General features: G+C 46.9%; 1 protein-coding gene across 8 annotated transcripts in view; it reads right to left on the reverse strand.

The window, feature by feature from the left end:
- Window positions 1-696: 696 nt before the first annotated feature.
- The window catches only part of BCAR3 (BCAR3 adaptor protein, NSP family member), a 279,135-nt gene continuing 255,622 nt past the window's right edge, over window positions 697-24,209 (reverse strand). For all 8 annotated transcript variants that reach the window (XM_063625549.1, XM_063625548.1, XM_063625546.1 and 5 more), the window contains 7 exons: window positions 22,816-22,919; window positions 21,113-21,765; window positions 14,857-14,972; window positions 10,540-10,711; window positions 6,641-6,752; window positions 6,180-6,392; window positions 697-1,329 (listed from right to left, as the gene is read on the reverse strand). In XM_063625549.1, coding sequence (XP_063481619.1) covers window positions 1,151-1,329; window positions 6,180-6,392; window positions 6,641-6,752; window positions 10,540-10,711; window positions 14,857-14,972; window positions 21,113-21,765; window positions 22,816-22,919 — 1,549 coding nt within the window. In that variant the 3' untranslated portion in view covers window positions 697-1,150. The remainder of the gene's footprint in view (window positions 1,330-6,179; window positions 6,393-6,640; window positions 6,753-10,539; window positions 10,712-14,856; window positions 14,973-21,112; window positions 21,766-22,815; window positions 22,920-24,209) is intronic.

Genomic DNA, 24,209 nt, shown 5'->3' on the forward strand with positions numbered 1-24,209 from the left:
AGGGTGATAGTTAAGTTACAGTGTAACTAACTTCTGTAACCAATAAATCATATTTTTAAAGGCTATTTAACATCATGGAGAAATTTTCACAGCCGGTTTAAGATGAATATAAAAGTTGGTATGGTCCTAATATTATTTAAAATCAAAGGAAAAACAGATTATTAAAAGTTTGACAGTTGGGGCAGAGTAACAGAATATGTTAAAGTCTTATATTCCAAATTTTGTACAATAGGGAAAGTTGAGAGGGATATTGCTAAACTAGAAAGAAAGTATCCCCTTTGCAAAATGAGAAACCTAGAAAGCCAACCTAGGAAACTCTAGAGGAAAAGGTAAGTTGATTACTCTGAAATATGTGAAGAGATGTTATGTTCATCATAACATCTGTGTGCCCAGTTTGTCCAGGGTGCTGTGCTGCACATGGAATTCAATGAGGTAAACTTGGCCTAACTCACTCCACCTGCTAGCAAGTACCATAGCTTGAGTTTGAACCCAGGTCCTGTGGAGCTGTTTCTACCTTGTGTCACTGTCACTCTGCCTTTTAATCCAGGAATATTAAATTTTTCATACCACTTTCATTCATTTTGGCTTACTATCAGGATACGGTGCCTAGGGAAGAGCATGCCTGAGGCGGCTAAGGGTAGAATTATTATTGTACCAAGGTGAGTTGTTTAATATGAAAGAGACTGGATACAACTGTTTCACAAAAAGATGATGATGTATTTTCATTCATGAGTATTTACATTTTTCATATTTGTTTAAAGAATATCATATAACTGATACCTTCTGAAATGTTTCATGCTCTTAAACTCTTCTATTTACACTTATCTGACATGGAATTAAAACTAAAATGGTCAAATACCATGATAATAGAAAGCAACCAGCCAACATAGCTAGGTCTTCTCTTAAATTTGCTGATCAACATTAGCAGTAGTTACCTTAATAATAAATTATTCATTTTAAAATCAGTAGTAACTTTAGACAATTCATAAATAAGTGTGTTCTGTGCAATTTACACGTTTAATATCCTGTGGATACTAAAAGCTTGTATATTGTCAGATTTGTACATTATTACTTTATCAAATAGTAAGCTTTCCCAAAGATGAAGCTGGGGAAACTTGAAAAGACATTCTAAAGGTTCTCTGGAGAGTTATCAAAGCTCTGCTTGCTTTACAGAAGGAGGTTCCAATTTACGTGAGAGGGCAGTTAAAATCTGGTTGAATTTCTCATATCTCTCTGTCTGATTGACTTGTGCGCCTTTGCTGCCCCATAGCAATCGCATTTGAAATTCAGTCTTGCAGATTTCATTCATTTCTTCATCTGGTTGAAAACCTAATCAAAACAAAACAATAAACAAAAAGTTACTTCAGTTCTGCCTAAGATGTGTTAAAAATAGACTGAAAGCGCCGGGCATGGTGGCTCACGCCTGTAATCCTAGCACTTTGGGAGGCTGAGGTGGGTGGATCATGAGATCAGGAGATTGAGACCATCCTGGCTAACACAGTGAAACCCCATCTCTACTAAAAAAATACAAAAAATTAGCCAGGCGTGGTGGCGGGCACCTGTAGTCCCAGCTACTTGGGAGGCTGAGGCAGGGGAATGGTGTGAACCTGGGAGGCGGAGCTTGCAGTGAGTGAGATTGTGCCACTGCACTCCAGCCTGGGCGACGGAGTGAGACTACCTCTCAAAAAAAAAAAAAAGACTGAAAGCTTGCTTAAAGTGGAATCAAAATGAACATCTTCTCTCTCTCAGAACTTTAAAAAATGTCCCCAAAGAAAAATATAGGATCTATTCTATATAAGGGAGAGCAGAGCCCCACCCTACAGAACCTGAGCACCTTCAGAGAAGAAATAACAGGTAAACTCATTAAAAAAACAATAGAGTGAAATTGGTTTGTACAAACCACTGTGGGAAGTAGTGCTGTGGGAAGGAGGGTTCATTGTACCTAGGAGTTTGTTACTTCTTTTTACCAACTTTACTGATGTATAGTTTACATGTCATATGATTCATCTGTTTTTGGCTGTGGAGTTTGATTTATGATGGTAAGTTTGTACATAAACCATCACCACCAGTCTTAGAACACTTCCATCACCTTAGTACCTCTTTGCAGTCAATTCCTGTTCCTACTGCAGACCTCAGTCAACCACTGATCTGCTTTCTGTTGCTACTGTTTTGCCTTTTCTAGAAATTTGGGATAAATGGAATCATCCACTACGAACTTCTTTCACCTAGCATGATGTTTTTGAGATTATTCCGTATGTTGCATGCTAATCATTTTTACTTATCAATATTCAGTTTTATGGACATGCCATAGTTTGTTTATCCATTCACCAATTGATGACATTTGGATTATTTCTGGCTGCTATGAGTAAGTGGTTGTGAACATTTGTGTACAAATCTTGTGTGGACATGTGTTTTCATTTCTCTAGGAAAGGAATTATTGGGTCATACGGTAAGTATATGTTTACTTTTAAAGAAACTTTTAAACTCTATTCCACAATGGCTGTATCATTTTATATTCACACCAGCAACATATGAAGACTCCAGTTTTTCCACATGCTGCCAACTCTTAGTTTTATCATTTTTTATTTTTTTTGAGAAGTAGTCTCGCTGTGTTGCCAAGGCTGGAGTGCAGTGGCGCGATCCCAGCTCACCACAACCTCCACCTCTCGGGTTCAGGCAATTCTCCTGCCTCAGCCTCCCAAGTAGCTGGGACTACAGGTGTGTGCTACCACGCCTAGCTAATTTTTTGTATTTTCAGTAGAGACGGGGTTTTGCCATGTTGGCCAGGCTGGTCTCGAACTTTTGACCTCAGGTGATCCACCCGCCTCGGCCTCCCAAAGTGCTGGGATTACAGACATGAGCCACCGTGCCTGGCCTATCATTCTTTTTAATTGTAGCCATTCTAGATAGTGTGGTGGTATCTCACTGTGGTTGGTTTAAATTTACATTTCCCTAATGATGAATGCTTTGAACATCTTTTCATGTAGTTGTCATTTGTATGCCTGCTCTGATGTAGTGTCTATTCAAATTTTTGTCTATTTAAATTTTATCTTCTCATTGAGTTGTAAGAGTTCTTTGTATAGCCTAGATATAAGTCCTTTATCAGATATATGTGTACTCAATGTTTTCTGCTATGGTTCATGCTTTTTGTGTCCTAAGAATTTTTTTTTTTTTTTTTTTTTTTTTTTGAGATGGAGTTTTGCTTTTGTTGCCCAGGCTAAAGTGCAGTGGCGCAACCTCTGCCTCCTGGGTTCAAGCGATTCTCCTGCCTCAAGCCTCCCGAGTAGCTGGGATTACAGGCACACGCCACCACGCCCGGCTAATTTTGTATTTTTAGTAGAGACAGGGTTTCTCCGTGTTGGTCAGGCTGTTTTGAACTCCCGACCTCAGGTGATCCGCCTGCGTCAGCCTTCCAAAATGCTGGGATTACAGGCGTGAGCCACCGTGCCCGGCCAAGATGTCCTCACTTAGCTTAAGGGCACAAAGAATTTCTCCTATGTTTTCTTACAGAAGGTTATACTTTAGCTCTTACATTTTGGGTCTATGATCCATTTTGGATTATTGTGTATGGTATGAGATAAGGATCGAGATTCACTTTTTTGCATATGGATATCCAATAGATCCAGCACCATTTACAGAAGGATTATACTTTATCCAGTGAATTATTTTGGCACCTTTGTTGAAAATCAACTGACAGCCATATGTGTGGGCCTATTTCTTAACTCTATTCCATCTAAGAGAGGATCTGGTCTGCTTAAGGCCAAAGATGTTCAGGCAACTCTTTTAAAGAGAGAGAAGCCTCTAGCCAAAGAGTCATGTGGTTCTCACCCTTTATTACTGCTGGGATAGTTTGTTCTGTCATTAAATATATCTGCCATCTAGATCACAGGATCTTGGTGGTAGAAAGGACAACAGGAATATTTTCTTCCTGATGATGCCAGAATATCCTTGGTCGATAACCAACCAAAGGCCAGATGGTGACTTTTTTTTTTTTTTTGGAGACCAGGCTGGAGTGCAGTGGCACAATCTCGGCTCACTGAAATTAAGAATCAAGGAGAATCGCTTGATACTCCTGCCTCAGCCTCTCAAGTATTCCCTCTCAAAATTCCCCGGCTAATTTTTGTATTTTTAACAGAGATGGGGTTTTGCCATGTTGGCCAGGCTGGCCTCTAAGTCCTGACCTCAGGTGATCTGCCTACCTCAGCCTCCCAAAGTGCTGGGAATACAGGTGTGAGCCACCGCGCCTGGCCCCCAGATGGTGACTTCTATTCATTCAGCTAACATGCTTTGAGCCCCTCCTCTATGCTGGTGAGCAGATCTCTGCCTTCCCTGGGTTCACTGTCACTTACAGCAATGGGAACTTGCTATGAAATCTATATTAGGATCGACTGAAAAATTCCATCAGCGACCTTTAAAGTGATTTAAAGCTGTAGAGCAGCTTATGGCACACTTTTCTCAAAACCCACCCTGGTGTATTGGCTTATGCAACATCCATGGTAATGTATTCATTGGCTTTGCCTAAGTAGGCACTCTGATACTTGTTGACTTGCATGCTTTTATTGTTTGAGTAACATACAGCCAATCCTGGATAACTTTTTGAGGAAGAAAATGAAACAAACAGGTATGTGGTGCTTATACCCACAGCAGATGGTACAAACGACTAAGTCCCACATTCTGGTTCTGAGGCAGCTCCCTTTTAGAATTAAATAAATGGAGTCTCCTGCCCCCACATAGTTCTTAACTTTGTGAATCAAACTGTGAGCCCTTGAAGAATTTTAAAAATTATATAGTAATGGAAAATCGTCATCCCTGATGACTGCCTTGGCAAAGCCCTCCTTCCTGAATGGTCTTTCTGCCAGCAAACCTTCAGCCCTCCAGCCTTCCTCCACACAGACACCAGAGTAAGTTACTTTTAAAACAGAAATCTGACCATGTGACACCCTCCCATAATTAAACCCTTCACTAGCTCTTCTTTAGCCACACTCCTATGTGGAAGGGCTTCCCAGCTGCACCTCCCTCTGTAGCCTAGTTGGCCATTCCTTAGGTCATACTTTGCACAAATCTAAACCCAAGTACTTGTGGATCCCAGTTTTCCCCAAGCTCTCTCAGTGCCTTTGCTTGGGTTGTGCCGTCTGAGTGGAATTCCCAGCCCTGCTTGCTGGTAACTACTTTTGTCCTTTAACAATCAATGCAGTGTTTTCTGGGAAGCTGTCACCAGGTGCTTCCTCTTTCCTAGCATCTCTGACCAAATCAGTCCCTTCCCCTAAGTGCTCCCACCGTACACACTGCACTTATCGCTGCATGCTGAGATACCTGCTTAAATTCCTCAGGACATCCAGTTAGCACGGTGCCGTGCGCATGCCACATGTGTGATAAATGCCGGCCGTGCTGACTGAGGAGGCTGCTTTCTGTCACCACAGCACTTGTAAGAAAGATCCATTTATGCAACACTGCCCCACACTTTCCAGGATGTGTCTGATGCTAAGAGTAGGGGAGCTCACTTCCCAGTGTGACTGGGAAGGAACAGGAATGCAGATAAATGAGGTCTGGATAAAACTCCACCTCCTCATCTTGGCACATCACCTTTTCTAATCCCACCTATTAGAGGTACTATTAATAAGTGGTAGGCAAGTTGGCCAATTCTTGTTCTGTTGCCCAGCGCCCAGGCTGGAGTGCAGTGGTGCAATCTTGGCGCACTGCAACCTCCGCCTCCTGGGTTCAAGTGATTCTCCTGCCTCAGCCTCCTAAGTAGCTGGGATCACAGGCATGCACCATCACGCCCAGCTAATTTTTGTATTTCTAGTAGAGACAGGGTTTCATCATGTTGGCCAAGCTGGTCTTGAACTCCTGACTTCAAGTGATCCACCTGCTTCAGCCTCCCAGAGTGCTGGGATTACAGGCTTGAACCACCACGCCCGGCCCCAATTCTTTCTTGACCCCTTCTCTCTGTTTATTCTATACCATTGAACAACAGAACACACAAGAAGAAAGGAGAAACAAGGCACTTGAGTCATTCTGGAATTAAGAGGAAGTAATAACCAGCCATACAGGAAATGGAATTCCATTCTTTAATCCTTCCTCTTTGGTCTTTTTCTAAGTGAAGTCAGCCATGCTCTTCCATTCCTTCATTTCAATTACTGTACAGTGTTAGAGAACAGCTTACAAAAACCAGCTCTTACCTGCCAGGATCCTCTCAGCATTCATCCGGTAGCTGTCCGCAGCCTTGGCCATGAATCGCGCTGTTGCCAAATGGTTCAGCATGATTTCACAGCTCTGGTCGTTTTTTTCCCACATGTCGGTTCCTTCAAAAGTGACAGCCTGGCGCTCCATTAAGGTCACAAGTGGCATCAGCAGTGGGACTGATACATTGTTTGGGGGAACACATGTGGACTCTGAAGAATAAGGAGTAGAGTTTTCCATATCAGATGTTTTCCAAAGTTAAGCACAGAATGAGGTGACTCATAGCCCTTGTCTTCTTATAGCAACTGCAGCCTTCTACAAGCAAGGCTGTCATCTGATAAAAGCCCTGATGAGCCATCCACAGTGCTGCAGATAACTCAGGGCCTCATCACATGCCCTGCGTACTTGTACTCCACTCCCCAGCGGGGTAGCCCCGTGCTTGCTCTGCCCACATGCTCACCTCTGCCTTCATGCAGGAGTTTGCTGAAGGGCTTCAGCTGTTTCTCATAGAGAATGGCATTTTGGGTGTACTGGTGCCGCAGAGCAGTCCACGTCTTTTCTAACCTTGTGATCTGGAAGAAAGGTAGTGTTTTGGAAAAGGTTCTTTTTCAAATTACCTTTTTGTGGCTGGGTGCGGTGGCTCACGCCTGTAATCCCAGCACTTTGGGAGGCTGAGGCGGGTGGATCACTTGAGGTCAGGAGTTCAAGGCCAGTCTGGCCAACATGGTGAAACCCTGTCTCTACTCAAATACAAAAATTAGCTGAGCGTGGTGGCATGTGCCTGTAATCCCAGCTACTCGGGAGGTTGAGGTGGGAGAATTGCTTGAACCTGGGAGGTGGAGGTTGCAATGAGCCAAGATCATGCCACTGCACTCCAGCCTGGCTGACAGAGTGAGACCCTGTCTCAAAAAAAAAAAAATAAAATAAAATTACCTTTTGCTTAAATTTTGGAACAGGTGATAGCTACATATGGTAAAAATGTCAAAGTGGCTGAAAGCAGGGTAGAAAGAAAAAGTAATCCCCCATCCGCCCTATCTGCATTGCTGTTAGCCCATCCCAGAGATGACAACTCTTTTCAACTGCCTGTGCATGTGTGCTTCACATACAGCCTGGCCTGCTGGCCAGTCCACTGTCAAAATTCAAGGCAGTGTTGGATGAGAGGAAATAAACATGATGCAAAGTAAAATACCTGAATGAAAAATTATAACTCTTGTTATAATAGAAATCAGCATTATCATGAAAATATGGCAGAACTGATAAGTTGCTTATTTTAAATATTGATCCTAGAAAATTCCAGTGTACCTGAAGAATTTTGAAAGCTCTTGAAATCAAACTGGAATTGACCTCCCCAAAATTCCTGTCTATACGCACACCCCTTTTAAAAATAAATACATGCATATTATATACTACATAAACCACACCTATTCCTTGCCTCAAAAGCATTCAGTATAAGTACATATAGAACAGCCTTGTTAAATTTCTGCATAATAGTCCACTGTATGGATAGCTATAGTTTAACTCATCTCTTAAAGAGTTTTATGACTTTTCTTCTTTGAGACAGGGTCTCACTCAGTTGCCCAGGCTGGGGTGCAGTGGTGCGATCACAGCTCACTGTAGCCTCAACCTCCCAGGCTCAGTGATCCTCCCACCTCAGCCTCCTGAGTAGCTGGGACAACAGACATGAGACACCATGCCTGCTACTCATTTCTTTTCTTCTGCCGGTAACTCAGGGCCTCAATTTTCTTTTGGAACAATTTAGTCAGCAGCAGCATATACCACTGACTCTGACTGTCCTAAGATAAATGGTCCCCAACTCATACCCTAAAACCGGCAAGGCTGTGTTAAGTTTTCTACATGAAACAAAGAAGAGCATTAGTATTTAGGGAATAAGAGCCAACTTTGTGTCAAATATTTGAAGAATTTCATTTAATCTTCGCAATGCCCTTTAAGACAGCTATTTTGGCTTTGTTTTACAGATGAGAAAACAGAAGAGATTAGGTAACTGCCCAAGGCTTCCCAGCTGGTATGTGGTAGAGCTGAGATTCATTTACTTGGCTTTGAAGAGCTCCTGTATCCAAAAGGAAGGTGAGTAGGCTCAGCACCAGTAGATGTGCTGTGAAGAAAAGGCTGTGGCTGCCTTCCTCCTGCTGCCCACCATGCTGCTCTTCCTTCTGTAGACCCCTGCTCCCTACCCACTCCCTGAGGCATTGCCTTTCTGAAAGAAGCCTCTGGGTCTGGGCTAGGCCCATCTCCTAGGCGTACTCTTTTGATACTAGAAGCTGAGAAGAGAAGGTGGCACATGTAGCTATAGTGTAACGGCTGGGTTGGATGGTGACACGCAAAGTAATGTGAGTCTCCTTTTGGGCTGTCCCTGGGTATGCCACTTCCTCCTAGGCCATTGAATGCTCTGGAGGACTGTGTCCTGTCACTGCTGATGTGCTCCAGAAGGGAAAGGCTGACACTGTTAGGGGGCAGGGAGCCGCCTACAAAGCATGGTAATGTGGTTGGGGACAAGTCCCTAACCGCTGAGTTTGATGTCATGGATGGTAACCATGTGATCCCACAAAACATCTCCTTTACCAGCCTCAGGGGAAGCTCTGGGCTGGAAGGCCTTACCCACAGCCTGGCATGTTGGCTCTGCTGTCAAAATTCTAGGCAGTTTTAGATGACAGGAAATAAACATAATGCACATTAAAATACCCGAATGAAAAAATGATAACCCCTGTTACAGTAGAAATCAGTATATCATGAAAATCTGGCAGAACTTACGGGTTGCTTATAGTCTATCTGAAGAATTTTGAAAGCTTCTGAAATAGAATTGACCCCCCACAAATTCCCAATGAAGGCACTAAGTTTTCAACCTTTATTTTTAAGGTGACCTTGCTTTAATGCAAGTAAATTCTATTCCTGCCATGATCTGACTTGCGGGACATGTGATCGTGGCTGTTTCTCAGTGGCAATGATGGAATTTCAGTGAGCACCTGGCAGGATTTCAGAGATAACCCGTGGCTATGAAACAGCCAAGCCGAGTGACCAGCGGTTTTGATGTTACTAGAAGGTTTTGCTGGCTGGACTGTAAACTCATACTCAAGTCCTCCAAGCACCCAGGGCTTGGGAGAACAGAAGTGGGAGTGCTGATCCTCAGCGATAAAGATGGCAGCGTGACTTTCCTCTATGAGGCCTGCTTGACTTCAGATACAGATATTCATGTTTGACACTCATCCTAAAAAATCCCTGGCACCAGCAGATAAATTCAAATGCCCACTTTCAGAAATGGTAATTAGGGAGTTCTGTGGCAGATGGACCAGGAATCTGAACTTTTTAATAGGACAGTCTGTTTTAGGTGACCTGAGATAAACTATTCTAAGGATTCTCTGACAGAAGCTCTGCAAATGTCTCATTTCCCAGTGATTATCCTAAACTGCCCACACACCTGGTGACCCAGATGGAGGCAGTCTGTTTCTTATATGACACACTTTAGCCAGATGTCTCATCCTAATTGGTTGTCCGTGAATCACTACTGTTATGAGGATGACACTTGCTACTGTACATCAAAGAGAAAGCATGGACTGTCAGCAATTATTTACTGCCTTAAAAAATAGACCCCAGAGGCTGGGCGTGGTGGTTCATGCCTGTAATCCCAGCACTTTGGGAGGCCGAGGTGGGCGGATCACCTGAGGTCAGGAGTTCGAGATCAACCTGGCCAACATGGCAAAACCCCGTCTCTACTAAAAATACAAAAATTAGCCAGCTGTGGTGGCCCATGCCTGTTATCCCAGCTACTCAGGAGGCTGAGGCAGGAGAATTGCTTGAACCCGGGAGACAGAGGTTGTAATGAGCCAAGATCACACCATTGCACTGCAGCCTGGACAACAGAGCAAGACTTTGTTTCCAAAAAAAAAAAAAAAATAGACCCCAGTCCAGGCACAGTGGCTCATGCCTGTAATTCCAGCACTTTGGGAGGACGAGGCAGGCAGATCATTTGAAGTCAGGAGTTTGAGGCCAACCTGGTGAAACCCTGTCCCTACTAAAAATACAAAAATTAGCTGGGTGTGGTGGTGCATACCTATAGTCCCAGCTACTTGAGGCTGAGGCATGAGAATCACTTAAGCCTGGGAGGTGGAGGTTGCAGTGAGCTGAGATCGCGCCACTGCTAGCCTAGGTGGCAGAGTGAGATTCTGTCTCAAAAAAGAAAAAAAAATAGACCCCAAACACTTAGGACACTGTCCCCTAAATGAAGCAGCTTTCATTAAGATTCAATTTACTTTTGAGATTGACTAAAATAGTCTGATTTGCCAAACATGGCATGCAGATCTCTTTATAGAACATTAAGTACACATAAAGTAATTGGAAATTTACCTGTGGCATTTCCAGGGCTTTCATGAGAGCTGAGAAGGAATAGAGGTCCCCCATGGAATCCTTCAGTTCCACCGCCACCTGGATGATCTTACTCAGAGTGGCTGCTCGGTCCTCCAAAGTGCCTGTGCAGCCCAGAATGTCCACTGCAATGCCGATGGCCATCGTGTTGTGTCTGAAAGCCAGGAGATCAGCGGTCAGGTTCAGGGCCAATGGGACTAGGAGAAAACTAAACCAAATTAGCCAAGAGCAGGGCTGTTTTTGTGCCATTTGCTGCTTTTGCTCTAAAATGTGCCGGCAGCACAGTTTAGACGGCTAATCTCAACAGAGAGAATGCCGCTTAGCAGGCTGACTGTGGAGGGCCAAAGTAGGCCACAGAGGGTGCACTTTCAGTCAGAAAGCAAGATGTCCCCAGACAGGGCCACGTTCAACCCTGGACCTGGGGGCACAAAGAGGGAGCTCCTGGGACAAAGCTGCTCAGAAGTGCATGTGGCTCCTAGTACCCTGTACCATGAGAGGTTCCTGGAGACAGCAGGTCCCCCAACACGTTCTGAGAATCTCTCCTCGGGGAAGCCCAGGGCCACCTCCACTGAGCCCCCGGACTTGGGGATGGAAGGGACAGAAAAATAAGAGGACGTGCTTGATCCAGGACAATAACATGGCTATCGGAACAAAGGCAGGAAAGAGGAGGTAAGAATGGTGTTCTCCAGCCCCACTCCAGAGGCCAGGAAATGAATGGGGAGGAGGATAAAGATTGAATAGTTGATGGGCTGGAATGTGCCTTTAAGGCCAGACCCTAATAAAATCGAAATCTCACTTTCCCCAACAAACCTCCCTTTTCTCATCCTAAACTACATGGGTCAACCTCAGAGACCCAAAACAGGAAGCAGGGTGATCTTTTCTCCGCATGACAACAGGATTAATATGAATGGGGTCAGTCTGCAGCAGAAAGCATAGACTGTGACCCCCTTTCCTTCCCACTGTAAATCAGGACCCAAGAGTTAACTGCTTTAGACCAGAATTGCCTCAATTTCCTCCAGGCTGTGGTCCAAGTGCTGGAGGCGAAGCCCCAATTTATAGCTATAGTTACTAAAATACAGCATGCATTTGAACTCCAGGGCCACTCTGTCCTGAACGTTCAGAGCTTAGGATGTCACTCCACGCTGTGCTCTCTACGTGCCCAGGTGTGTTGGTCGGTCTCTTGCTCTCCTTGAGCAAAGGGCAGCAGGGATTCATTGAGTGCTTAGCATCACTCATTTCTCTAATGTTTGTTAAACAGGTAATGAGCTCTGCCTCCAAGTGTGTTTGCATATATATGCATGTATGGGGCTCACTTGCAGTGTAAGCCTGGGCTGGTACCTAACTGCCGCAGCCCTCAGGTTCTTCATCTGTAAAATGGGAGCAAGGGTTGTGAGAAAGAGAGACTGTGTATGGGTGTGAAAATAATTAAAGTGAGCCAGGTCTCAGGCCTGCAATCCCAGCACTTTGGGAGGCCGAGGCAGGCAGAATGCTTGAGCCCAGGAGTTTGAGACCTGCCTGCGCAACATGGGCGAAACCCCATCCCTACTAAAAATTAGCCAGGCATGGTGGCACATGCCTGTAGTCCCAGCTACTTGAGTGGCCGAGGAATGAGAATCGCTTGAACCCAGGAGGCGGAGGTTGTAGTGAGCAGAGATTGCGCCACTGCACTCCAGCCTGAGTAACTAGAGAGATGATCTCAAAACAAAAAGAAGAATAATAATAATTAAAGTGCCTGGCACTGGCAGGCGCCTAATAAATAGCAGTTGTTACTAGAGTTGTCCCTGTACATGTCTCTCCCTCTGTATCTTGGTCCATTTTGCCTCTTTGTCTCCATCTCTTTCCTCTTTTCTCCATTTATCTCCTTTTCCTGATTTGTCTTTCTCAATTAATGGATCCAAACATAGACCTAAAGTATATTTTTATTATTATTATTTTTTTTTGAGACAGGTTTTGCTCTGTTGCCCAGGCTGGAGTGCAGTGGTGTGATCACGGCTCACTGCAGCCTTGACCTCCCTGGCTCAAAGGATCCTCCTGCCTCAGCCTCCCAAGTAGCTGGGACCACAGGTGTATGCCACCGTGCCCAGCTAATTTTTGTGTTTTTTGTAGAAACAGGGTTTTGCCATGTTGCCCGGCTGGTCTCGAATTCCTGGGCTCAAGTGATCCACCTGCCTTGGCCTCCCAAAGTGCTGGGATTACAGGCATGAGCCACTGCGCCCAGCTGTTATCTGATACATTTTTGGAAGAGTTTTGTTATCCATTTGTAAAATGTTAACATTGACAGAATATTTTAGATGTTGCTTTTAACTATAAACTCACTTCCCATACTGCATTCAATTGATTCTTTATTCAGTGTTTTTTCCCCCTATGTTTTAATGGCCCTCTAGTGTTATATCAATGGTTAACTGAATGGTTATATCCATTCACTCAACCAACATTTGCCTGAAACCTCCTGGATACACCGACTATGGGAAAAACAACTCAGGCTGGCAAATCTGCAGCAAAAGCTCCTGTGGTTGGCAAGAGGAGGCACTCAGATGTCACATGAAGGACACTTCCAGAGCAGTATGCCTGGAATGGGTGAGGTGATAAATTAAAAATAAAGGGTGGTTTTGTATTTGATTTTCAAATGCAAGAGGGTGATGTCATGTGACACATCAGGACCTCTATAACCTTGGCCTTTAATAAACACATTGTAATTAATAAAACTACTCCCCAGGCTCTAAAAAGAAGATCCCACAGGTCACACGAAACAAGCTAAGGAGCAAGACCCCAGCCAAGAGGCAGTCAGGAGAAAAGAGAAATGAAGTGGAAAGTCAGAAAACAGCCAAGAGAGAAGCCCCAAACCTGTCACCCTCAGCCTGTCCCAGCACACTGAATGATACTAAGAAAATAGGGCTCAGATTCATGAGGCTTGGAACCTGGGGGGTTTCAGGCTGAAATGTCTCATGAGAGAAACGGCAAAGTGTGGTGGCACAGCTCACTCTGCTGATAGAATGGAAGCTAGTGGAGCCGGGAGGTCAGGCCCCTGGGGCAGGAGGGGAAGAGGGGACACCCGGAGAGAGGCTGGAACCTAGAAAAGTCTCATCAGGAAGAGCAGGAAAATTCAGAAGCGGGACCTAGAATTCCCCAAAGGCCTAAGCAATGGGTATTCCTGAACAAAGTCCGCATGGCCCACTTCTTCACCTCCGTCCTCCCACACGGCTGCAATTCAGCGTTCTGGGTATTTTCTATGGGATGTATCCACGGCTGCAAGACCAAAACAGCAGCAGCATGGGAGTCATTTTATCTGCTGTACAGCCAAGGAAACTCTAAAGCAGCGACATCCATCCCCCCAGAGGTGGCTCTTTACCCTGGAAACAGTAAATTCTAATTATAAAAAGTCATCCTTCAATCACATCAGTCACATTTCAGGTGCCCGCGAGTGACATGTGGCTGGTGGCTACAGTAATAGCCAGTGCAGAACACGTCTGTTACCACAGAAAGCTGTCCTGGACAGCACTGTGATCTGGAACTTCATGGAAAGCCATGGGCAGTCAGTCATGGCAACTAGGACATGGGCTGGAGAGAGAGAAAACTTAACAGTCTTACCCAAATCAAATTTTAAAAAATGTGTCAAAAAGGCCGGCTTTGTGGTAATATGGATATCTAGTCTAGAGCTTCTTTTCTTACAAACATACCTCATTGTTGGTGTCTTTCTAATTCTTAAACATTCCATTTAAATGGACACCCAGGGCCCTGGCTTTTCATAAGAAGAGGGGAGGGATGCCTCGGAGGCCCCGGACCAGTGCCGTCATCCCCTGACCTCTGACCCTATTTGTTCACCCCTCAAAGAAAACACTGTCTAGACTCTGCTGTTCCCAGCCTTTCCCACAAACTCCTCCTAATTCCTCAAGCAATCTTAACCCCCAAAGAGACAAAGGCGCAGCTTGCTGGGCAGGAGACCCAGGAGACTGCACGGTGCTGGGGCCCCAGCTCTGCCCCAGGCTGCAGGATCTGTGACTCTTGCTCACACAGGCCAGTTGAGTCACTGGCTTCAGGCCATCTGTTCTCTCCATCCACTCCTCCAGGAGCAGGGACGGGAACACATTCTTTGTTCCTGAGTTGTGCTGTCTCTGTGTGCAACTCCAGGAATTCTCAGGCTCAGGCTTCTGGGAAGAGTCGCTGTAGGCCATGCGCCCTGAAGTGCTGTTACCCCAGGGCTAGGCTGGTGCTGCGCCTCTCTCTCTGTTCTAAAACCTGCTGCTCTGATGCCTGCAAGGAGCTGGGAGGGTCGGAAGTGCAGAGGATGGCAGTGCTCACCTTTCAATTATGTCCAGGCGCAGCTGGTGTCCGTGAGGCAAGGTAATGAGTTCCAGGCCTGAGCTCACCCCCATGTTCCTCCTCATCTCTTCGGAGACTTCAAGTATCCTAGCAACCTGTCAAGAGCCAAAGTTGAAATACACTGGATCAGGAAGTGGGCTTGCCTGATCATGAATTCAGCATATGAGAAGAAACACACTGAACTAGGATGGCGTGGACACACTTTATGTGTTGCATTTCTTTATAAGCAGCTGCTGACAGTGCTCTTCTTATATGATGTTTAGGGTGTTTTAATACACACAGAGTATAAAACTTAGGGGGAAAAGAAGGACTGGTGGGAGATGCCGACGCTGCTCTGCAGATCTACAGATTTGTTAAGTGTTTCTGCCCAGCCAGAGAACAGTTTAGTTCTCTGAGCTTTTGTCTGACACAGGCCGGATCCTGCTGTGACATTTTGCTGCCAACAGCAGGGCTGCATGTGTTCGGAGCCGACCGATCCCCCGCAGTGGAAAAGCGGAATCTCATCCAAGAGCCTCTCCGCTGTGGGCTTTGCCATTCATGTTCTCACTTAACAGCCACAGCTGGCTGCTATTACCCTTAATTACGCTTCTCCTGGGCTCAGTAAATGCTCTATACGTCTGGAAACTATTAAAAATGTGTACAGTGATTGGAAACCTGAGATCTCAAACACACTTCTTTCTCCTGAGAGGCTTTTCTTAAAATCTTTGTCCCAGACAGCTCTCAACCCATCTCAATTCTAGTATGTAATCTCAGTTTATTAGAATCAGGTATTAGTTATTACAATGTCATGGAGAAGTGTTACAACTGAGCCAGTGTGTCTCTAAAATGGGGTCAATAGGCCAGGCACGGTGGCTTATGCCTGTAATCCCAGTGCTTTGGGAGGCCAAGGTGGGGGGACTGCTTGAGGACAGGCGTTTGAGACCAGCTGAGCAACATAGCGAGACCCCATCTTTACAAAAAATTAAAAATTAGCCAGGCATGGTGGTGTGCGCCTGCAGTCCTAGCTTCTTGGGACGCTAAGACAGGAGGATCACTTGAGCACAGGAGTTTGAGATTACAGTGAGCTATGAGCATGTCACTGTACTTCAGCCTAGGTGAGAGCAAGACACTGTCTCTAAAAACAAAAGAAAAATTAAATGGCGGCTAATGACACCTCACAGCACAATGATGTACTAAGAGTGGAACTAACAGATGCAACAAGTCTAGCCACCTGAACACATGGCAGGCATAGGATGGTTCCTCTCCTTGATCTGGTACACTTGTCCTCAACCTTAATTACCCCAGGCTATCAAAACACATCTGGATGTTTAGGTGGTATTACTAACCCTGCCCTGTAACTTCTGTGGCTGAACTACTGTCAGCCCTGAGGGGATAACCCTGTGGATGAGCTCTCCAGTGGTAGATGCCAGAACAGGATACAGAATTCCTACTGTGCTCCTACCTGCACTCACTGGGCCTCAGTTTCCCCTTTTCTAACATAACTGCTAAGTTCACCTTTCTCAAGGACTTTGCAAAGGATTCAGATAACTTTAGAACCCCCAAAAGCTACCTGAAAATACAAGTTGTGAATCATCAGCCATGTGGAAGGGGGAAGAATTCTGGCCAGATCTTGGGAAAGGGATTTATAACTTGATCTTGGCAAGGCAGCCCAGACGCACGCCATGCATGCTTCCTCGCATATTCAGACAGCTGCCCTCTGTCAGAGGTCCCAAACCCTGTACTTCTGAGCGGTGTCCCCCACGCTCTGGGTGGCGAGATTAAAAGGCCTGTGATTGATTCAGTTTTGCTCTGGAAAACCTGGCAGATGGACGGGGGCCCCTGCTCTCCAGCCTGCATTTCTTCAGCACATATATGCCATGCCTGGGTCACTTCCCTGGAGCCACACCTGCTTGCCTGAGGGCCGAGGGGATCCCAAGCTCACACCACACGGCCTGGATTAGGTTCCCTGACAAATGCCCAAGGTTATGCAGCTCACAGACATAAAAGAAGGACAAATACGTCTATAGCATTTACTGTGAGCCGACTCCACAGGGCAGGGTGGCAGAAGCACCCCCGATGAGGCCTCCCTCTGCCCTCCAAATCTTAGCTGGTCTACTCTGCTGCATCTCTGGACTCCACCCACTGCTCCTTCTTCCACTGCCTTGGAGGCTGCTGCATGGACCCAGGAGAGCCCCGATGGGGGCCCAGCCCAGCCCTCCTTCCAGCCAAAAGGGCCTTTCTAAAATGCCATGAGATTGTCTGGCTCCACTCACCGGTTCTGTTCCCCTTGGCACAGAGGATCAGATCTGCACCCAACTCAACTGTAAAGTGCCTTGAAGGCAGGAACCTGGTATGAGCCCGGAAGTAGAGACTTAGAAAAGACCTATGAAGCCCTCCCACACCCCACCCCTAACCCCATCTTCTTCCACCCACACAGAATGAATCTGCTGTAAACCAACCCCTCTCTCCATGGGTTTTGACGACTGAGTCTCTGCGCATGTGCGTTGCCTGCTGTCTACAAGATGCTTTTGGTGTTCATCTGGCCAATGATGCAGCCTTCCAAACTCATCTCGGACATCCCCGCCCCATCTCCACACCCCACTCCCTGTTCAAGGCCCTGCCTAGAGGCCCCACAGCTCCTGTGCCTTCCCCTGCAGGGCACTTCCCACCTGGGTTGTGGTCCAAGTTCCTGCATCACTGTCCCTCCCCAGCCCACCCCCACCCGATAGCAGGTGCTCCAAGAGCAGAGATCACAAGCTGCCCTGGCACAGTAGGCTGAATATATAACACAGATAAACACTTAGTGCTCACTGTGGGCTAGGCAAGGTGCCCGGGGCTTTTAATATATTATTATCTCATTTAGTCCTCACTAATCACCTGGGTAGCTGTATTCCTTACAGACAGGCAGAGAAGGGGAGGCTGTTCAGCTGATGCGGCAGAGGCAGGATTCAGGCTCAGTCTAGCCAAGTGCTTCACTACTGGACCTCACTTCTAGCTACAGGCAAAGACCTTGCGCATGGTGGGAGAGGCTCAGTGGCTCCTAACCAGGCCCTTGGGGGGTGGGGGCATGGACACAGCAGGACAGGGAGCAGGAAGGCTCTTAGGACCACCCACTGTCCTTATGGCCTATCTGGGCATCTGCCCACATGGCTGGGAACCAGCATGCGGGGCCCAGATGCTAGCTAGAGCCTGCTCTCAGCTTCCGGGTGGCCCTGTCTGGGCTGCCACTGCACTTGGGGTGGGAAACAACAGATCTTGTATTTCCCTCTTAGAGATGCTGATTGTGCCTGCTTGGAAGTCAGTGGTTCCAGGAAGATAATATGGAAATAGTGATAGACTCAAGAGACAGGGAAGAAGGAAGTTTCAACATAGCCCTGCCCTGGGGCTGGGTGGGCAGAGTCCAGGCTGGCTCCTGCTTGCTGCCTGGGGACCCCATCCAGCCCCTTGTCCAGGGGTGTCTGCAGGCACACATGGGAGTGAGGCCCCACTAGGAGGACAAAACACACCACAGCAAGCCAGGGAGACTGCGTTCTTCAGTTGGAACATCCTCGGGGTCTAGTTTCATGGCTACCAAAGGTAGTGGGCAGGTCCCAGACCTCCTGCCAAGGGCAGGCGGGCAGGCATCTCTCCTCCACCTAGAGGATCATTAAGCCCTGCCCAGGGCCACAGGAAGGATTCATTCCCCTGGGAATCGGGCTGCTCTGTAAACCCAGGCCTGTTTCTACAAGGAGCTTCCTCTATGGGGAACCCACGCAGGTTCATACCAGGCCAGAATCTCCCTCCTGGCCCACTGACATGGTTCTGCTCTCAGATTCAGGGTCCAATGTGCCTGACTGACGAGAACAGAAATCCTCAATCCTCTTACCTCCCAAACAGGTTAAGCTTGCTTTAAAGTGAGGTCCGGATAACTTCGCAAATTGCGTGACTACCTGTGAGCACTGCCTGAGGCCATCCGGCCAAAAGTGCAGCAGGCCCTTGTTCTTCCAGTGCAGCCCTGGCTCTCTTCTCAGGGCCTGCTCAGCAGAAGTCCACCCTCAGCCCCACCTCCCAGGCCTGGGCAATGAGTTACTCTGGTTTCTGAGTCATCCCTCAAGTTCCGTTGTCAGCAAGGGCCTTGTTTACTCCAGGATGGTCAGCAGCTGCCTAAAGTTCCTCAAGCCTGTTTGGGGGAGCCCTCCATCAACTTTGGCACTCCCTGCAGGAGTGTTCTGAGACTGGACTTCTGGCCATGATTCAATACATAGGAAGGAAAACCCAGTTCCTAAATAAGCCCTGACATCTGAAGCTAATTGACTTCACTGAGCTACAAATAAAGGCTTCAAATGCCCAGGAACCAGCCTCTTTATATTGAAAAGGTGGACCAAGCCCACTGTCGCCTGAGACAGCACCTGGTGTCTAGAATACAGTCAGCCCTCCTTATCCGTGGCTTCTGCAACAGTAGATTCAACCAATCAAGGATCAAAAATATTCAGGAAAAAAAAAATGTAGACTTTTTTCTTTGTCATTATTCCCTAAACAATGCAGTATAATAGCTATTTACAAAGCATATATATTGTATTAGGTGTCATAAGTAATCTAGAGATGATTTAAAGTATACCGGAGGATTGCATAGGTTATATGCAAATACTATTCCATTTTATATAAGGAATGCAAGCTTCTGTGGATTTTGCTAGCCACTGAAGGTCCTAAAACGAATCCTCACGGATCCAAAAAAGTGACTTAATCTCTCTTAAGGATGAGGTTGCTTTGGGACCACCTATGAACGAAAGTCACTCACATCTAAAATAAACGTTTCCTACAAAAAAATGGTGATGGGCCGGGTGCGGTGGCTCACACCTGTAATCCCAGCACTTTGAGAGGCCAAGGCAGGCAGATCACTTGAGCTCAGGAGTTCAAGACCAGCCTGAGCAACATGGCAAAACCCTCTCTCTACAAAAAATACAAAGAGTTAACCAGGTGTGGTGGCATGCGCCTGTGGTCCCAGCTACTCAGGAGGCTGAGGTGGGAGGATCACTTGAGCCTGAGTGGCAAAGGCTGCCATGAGCTGTGAACGCACCTCTGCATTCCAGCCTGGGTGACAGAGTAAGACCCTGTCTCAGGAAAAAAAAAAAAAAAATGACGATGTAAACATTTAATCACGTGGAAAGACAGTCATGTTGGTCAATGAAAGGTTCAGGGTTTGAAATACTATGTACAGACCTGTGCCATTTCTGTGGCAAACAGATATTACACATGCAATTATTTACACGTATCCATTTGCAGAGAAAATAATAATGTTTTTGCATTAACCAAATGCTGACAATGGTGATCTCCAGGAAACTGGATTTTGTGTGGTTTTATCTTTTAATCTGTATTTTAGAATTTTTTTTTTTTTTTTTTTTTTTTTTTGAGACAGTTTTGCTCTTGTTGCCCATGCTGGAGTGCGACGGTGCGATCTCAGCTCACCGCAACCTCCACCTCCCAGGTTCAAGCAATTCTCCTGCCTCAGCTTCCAGAGTAGCTGGGATTACAGGCGTGCACCACCATGCCCAGCTAATTTTGTATTTTTAGTAGAGACGGGGTTTCTCCATGTTGGTTAGGCTGGTCTCGAACTCCTGACCTCAGGTGATCCACTGCCTCGGCCTCCCCAAGTGCTGGGAATACAGGCGTGAGCCACCATGCCTGGCCATTTTAGAATTTTTCTAAATTGAGAAAGGATTATTTTAAAAATCAAGGTAGCTTTAAAGATGTTTATACTAAAGATCATTTTCGTAATAAATATGTAATGCATAAGTATAATGTAATAAAAATAACCAAGGTCTGCTACTCCAGAAACTACATTTTCATCTACAATCTACTCTCCTGTAGCTTTGGCTTTACCAATTCTGATGGAGCTGAGGCAAGGGGGTAGTTTTTAAATAAGCACCAGGTGCGAGGAGGATTCTGTTGCGGCTGCTGATGCCAGCAGGGGTGGGTGGGAGAAGAGGGCGGGCCCCACCCCCGGCAGCAGCCTGCCATCCCTCTGTCTGAGATGAATTTTATAAGCTTCCTGCTTGGGCAAAGGTTGTCCCAGCTTGTGGTTCCCACCCCTTAAATAAATTCCCATGCTGGTGTTATCTTCAGACTTTCCTATGGGCAAAGCATTTAATGGGTGAGGCAGAGTGAGGCCAGACAGATTCCCTCCTTCCAAACCCACAAAAGCCAGAGGAGCACTGGGACCCCCAGCTCTCACCAAACCTTGAAAAGCCAGAACAGCACCAGGACCCCCAGCTCTTACCTTGCAATCCATGCTCAGTACGTGCTGGGCGATGACCTTGGGGTCGTTGTTGGTGAACAGTTCTTTCGCACGTTTCAACATTGCTGTTTCCAGGGGCTTATTCTCAGGGGGAAGGAACTTTGACTCAAATTCATTGGGCCTGAAGGAGGAGACAGTCTCCAGGAGGGGCGTCACAAACTCACCCTTGTCCCACTGCCCCTTCTCCATCTGAGCTGCCGCAGGTTCCCAAGGTCTTTCCCTGTCATCATCATCAAGGATCAAGTAGTTGATGCCAGAGTTCCGGGGACCTGGCGCCCCATTCTGCTTGGCTGTGAGCAGTTCTTTGTGGCTTCCCTGGGCACATAAGGGTAGCTTTGCTCCCCTGCCACAGCCTGTGGCAAACGCTGGGTTCAGTTCACAGTAGTTGGCCTCTGAGTTGAGCCAGGCAGAGGGAGACGAGGGAGCCTTGAGGAATGGCACCTTGCAGGGCTTAGGCGGCGGCTTAGGGCACAACTGACTGTCTGATCCCCTCAGCGCCTCCCCAGCCCTGGCGTCCGAGGAGACCCTCCGAACCACTGCTGGGCTCAGGGCGGGCTCGCTTCCCGTCCTGAACACAGGTGAGTTTGGGCAGGGGCTTGTGTCCACACCCGAGGACTGAGGTGGCAGCTTACAGCCTGTGGGGGATAAGAAAAGGTCAGAGAAAGCTCATCTGTGTGGAGAATATAAAACAAAACCAGAGTGGCAGCTCCCTGGCCCTCTGTTCATGCCCTTGGGTTTCAATTTGCATTTTCATTTCCAAAAGAAAATTCAGTGTGACTGTCCCACACCCAATCTCAGGGAGTCTACAGCATTGTGAGGGCTGGGCTGGGCTTGCCCCATCCCACAAGCCTGGATGCAGTTCGAAATCCCGGGGACTGCTGACATCTGGGCTACAAATGTTGTTGTATGGTCATAGAAGGCTGGGACAGTCAGAATGATAAAATATATGAGCAAGGAGGGCATGAATAATGTAATCTTGCCCTAAGAAACAGAAGTCGTTAGCCACCTAAAATGCCACTCTCAAAGGGTGGATCCCAGCCAGCTTCCAAAGGAGAGCTGGAGACAGGGAAGGGAAAAGAGACAGTGGGGTAACCCACATGGAAGTAGTTTATGCAGGGGCATTAGGAAAATCCCTTTGCAGTCCCAGGGAAAGTCAGTTATGAAAATAATGAAAACAACCCCCCGTCCTACTAATGTAACTGCTTAGTAGGTCTCCCCACACCCCATACCTTATCACTCTTCCGACCTTGAAAACAGAATGGAGAGGAAGGGGAGTTGGCCTGGACAACTGTTCTGCCAAGAGCCCCAGGATCCACCCACCCACCTGGGAAAAGGGAGTAGGCTCATTTGTCATGAAGACCACCAGTTTTCAAATGAGCTTGAATCAGAAAACCTGGGCTCAAATGTTGGGTGATTCTGGACAAGTTACTTAACCTATCTGTGCCTCAGTTTCCTCAGCTGTGAAATGGCAATAATCATGCCTACCCTGAAGGCTTGCTACGAGGCCTAAAAGCTGGCATACGGTGTCTAGCTCAGTGCTTCGCCGCCGGATATAATTCTGCAAAGCCATTCCCCTCCAGGCTGCAGGCCTGAGGCCTTGTGTCGTTTTCGAATGGGGCAGGGTAACAGTCTGAAGGAAACCAGGGTCACACTGACGTTCTCCCTGAAAATTCCCCGAAACATACCAATCGGCAGGTAGCTCTCTGACTGGTGGGCTTTGAGGGACAAGGCTCTTCTGTCCTGCATGTGATCCAGGCAGGCTGGCTGGCTACCACTCTTTTCTTTGTTTCTGAAGTAAAAGACAGATAGGACGGAAACATGTTACTAAAGTGTAAAATAAAACCTTTGGGCAATGCCATGGGAACTTAAACAAAAAAAAAAAAGAAAAAGAAAACTGCTCAGAACGAGAGTGTTACAGCATACCCTAAAAGTAAAGGGATGTCCGCTGGGAAACAAATTACTGATGGGGCGATTAATAGATGACTGTGTTGTGTGCTCCATCCCCCTGTCCCCATGACCAATGCAGCTGAGTCCTAGGATGCCTCCTTTGGGCCGTTCCATCCCGTTGAACAGAGTAGGGTAAAAGTTTTACGATACTCCCGGGAAAATCTGATGAGCTGGAATGTGTACTTTTAACAGAGCCTAAAATTACTTACAGGCCCAGAGGGAATGGCTTGCCTAATATCTATTTTCCACATGCCCCATAGTGTTGCAGTTAGGAAGGAAGCTGTGGGGAAACTTCCATTTTGGTGCAAATCTCAGCATCCCCCAAATAACCTGCAGGACTGCCTGGGGAGGCTGCCATCCCCAACCTCCTGGCTACTCTGGGGGGACCCCCACACAGCCTTCTCCTGATGAGCTGGGAAAAGGCACCAGCATGGTCACCAAGCAGCAGTTGGGAGGCACAGTGCGTAACCACACAAGGAAAAGGTGGAAGGTAACTTTCAACACACTCGCTGTTATTCCTTCTGTCCCTTTCCAATTCAGATTGGGAATTTCTCCAGCACCAAGCACCAGAATCTCCCTAGCTAGAGACGGAGGCACTGCACCAGCCAAGATGTTAAGAACTTTAATTGGCCTTCCCATAAGCATAAAACATTCTTATGTTACAAAATCACGAAGTTCTTTCCTACCTTTACAAGCACCAAAGAAAAAACAAATCAAAAAACCCCCAAACTCCGAGGAACAGAGAAATTCCAGCAACCTTTCGAAGATAAGACAAGACCGAGGGCAAATTACAAAAGGAAATGACTCCCGAGAAGTGATATTTAAGCAGTGACCACTGCGGCCGGACTCCAGGGGCCAGAACGGCAGAGCGTGGAATGCAACCTGCCTGTGAGCACACACCTTTGCCCAGGGCAGGCCACCAGCCAGCCAACTAGCAGGCCCAACGTCAGGGCAGGTGGCACCTGGCCAGAGCTGCATAAGGGAGCCACTGAAGGACACTGGGGCAGGGCAGCAGGCCATGAGCCATCTTTTCCCCTCCTCCCACTTAAACATTTCTGGGCGTGCTGCCTGTACAAAGTGGTGACAAGTTCTAGGAGGATCTGCATTCCAAAGGGCAAACAGAAAAGTGGCT

Source organism: Symphalangus syndactylus, chromosome 12, assembly GCF_028878055.3.
Source record: "Symphalangus syndactylus isolate Jambi chromosome 12, NHGRI_mSymSyn1-v2.1_pri, whole genome shotgun sequence".
Lineage (NCBI taxonomy): Eukaryota > Metazoa > Chordata > Mammalia > Primates > Hylobatidae > Symphalangus > Symphalangus syndactylus.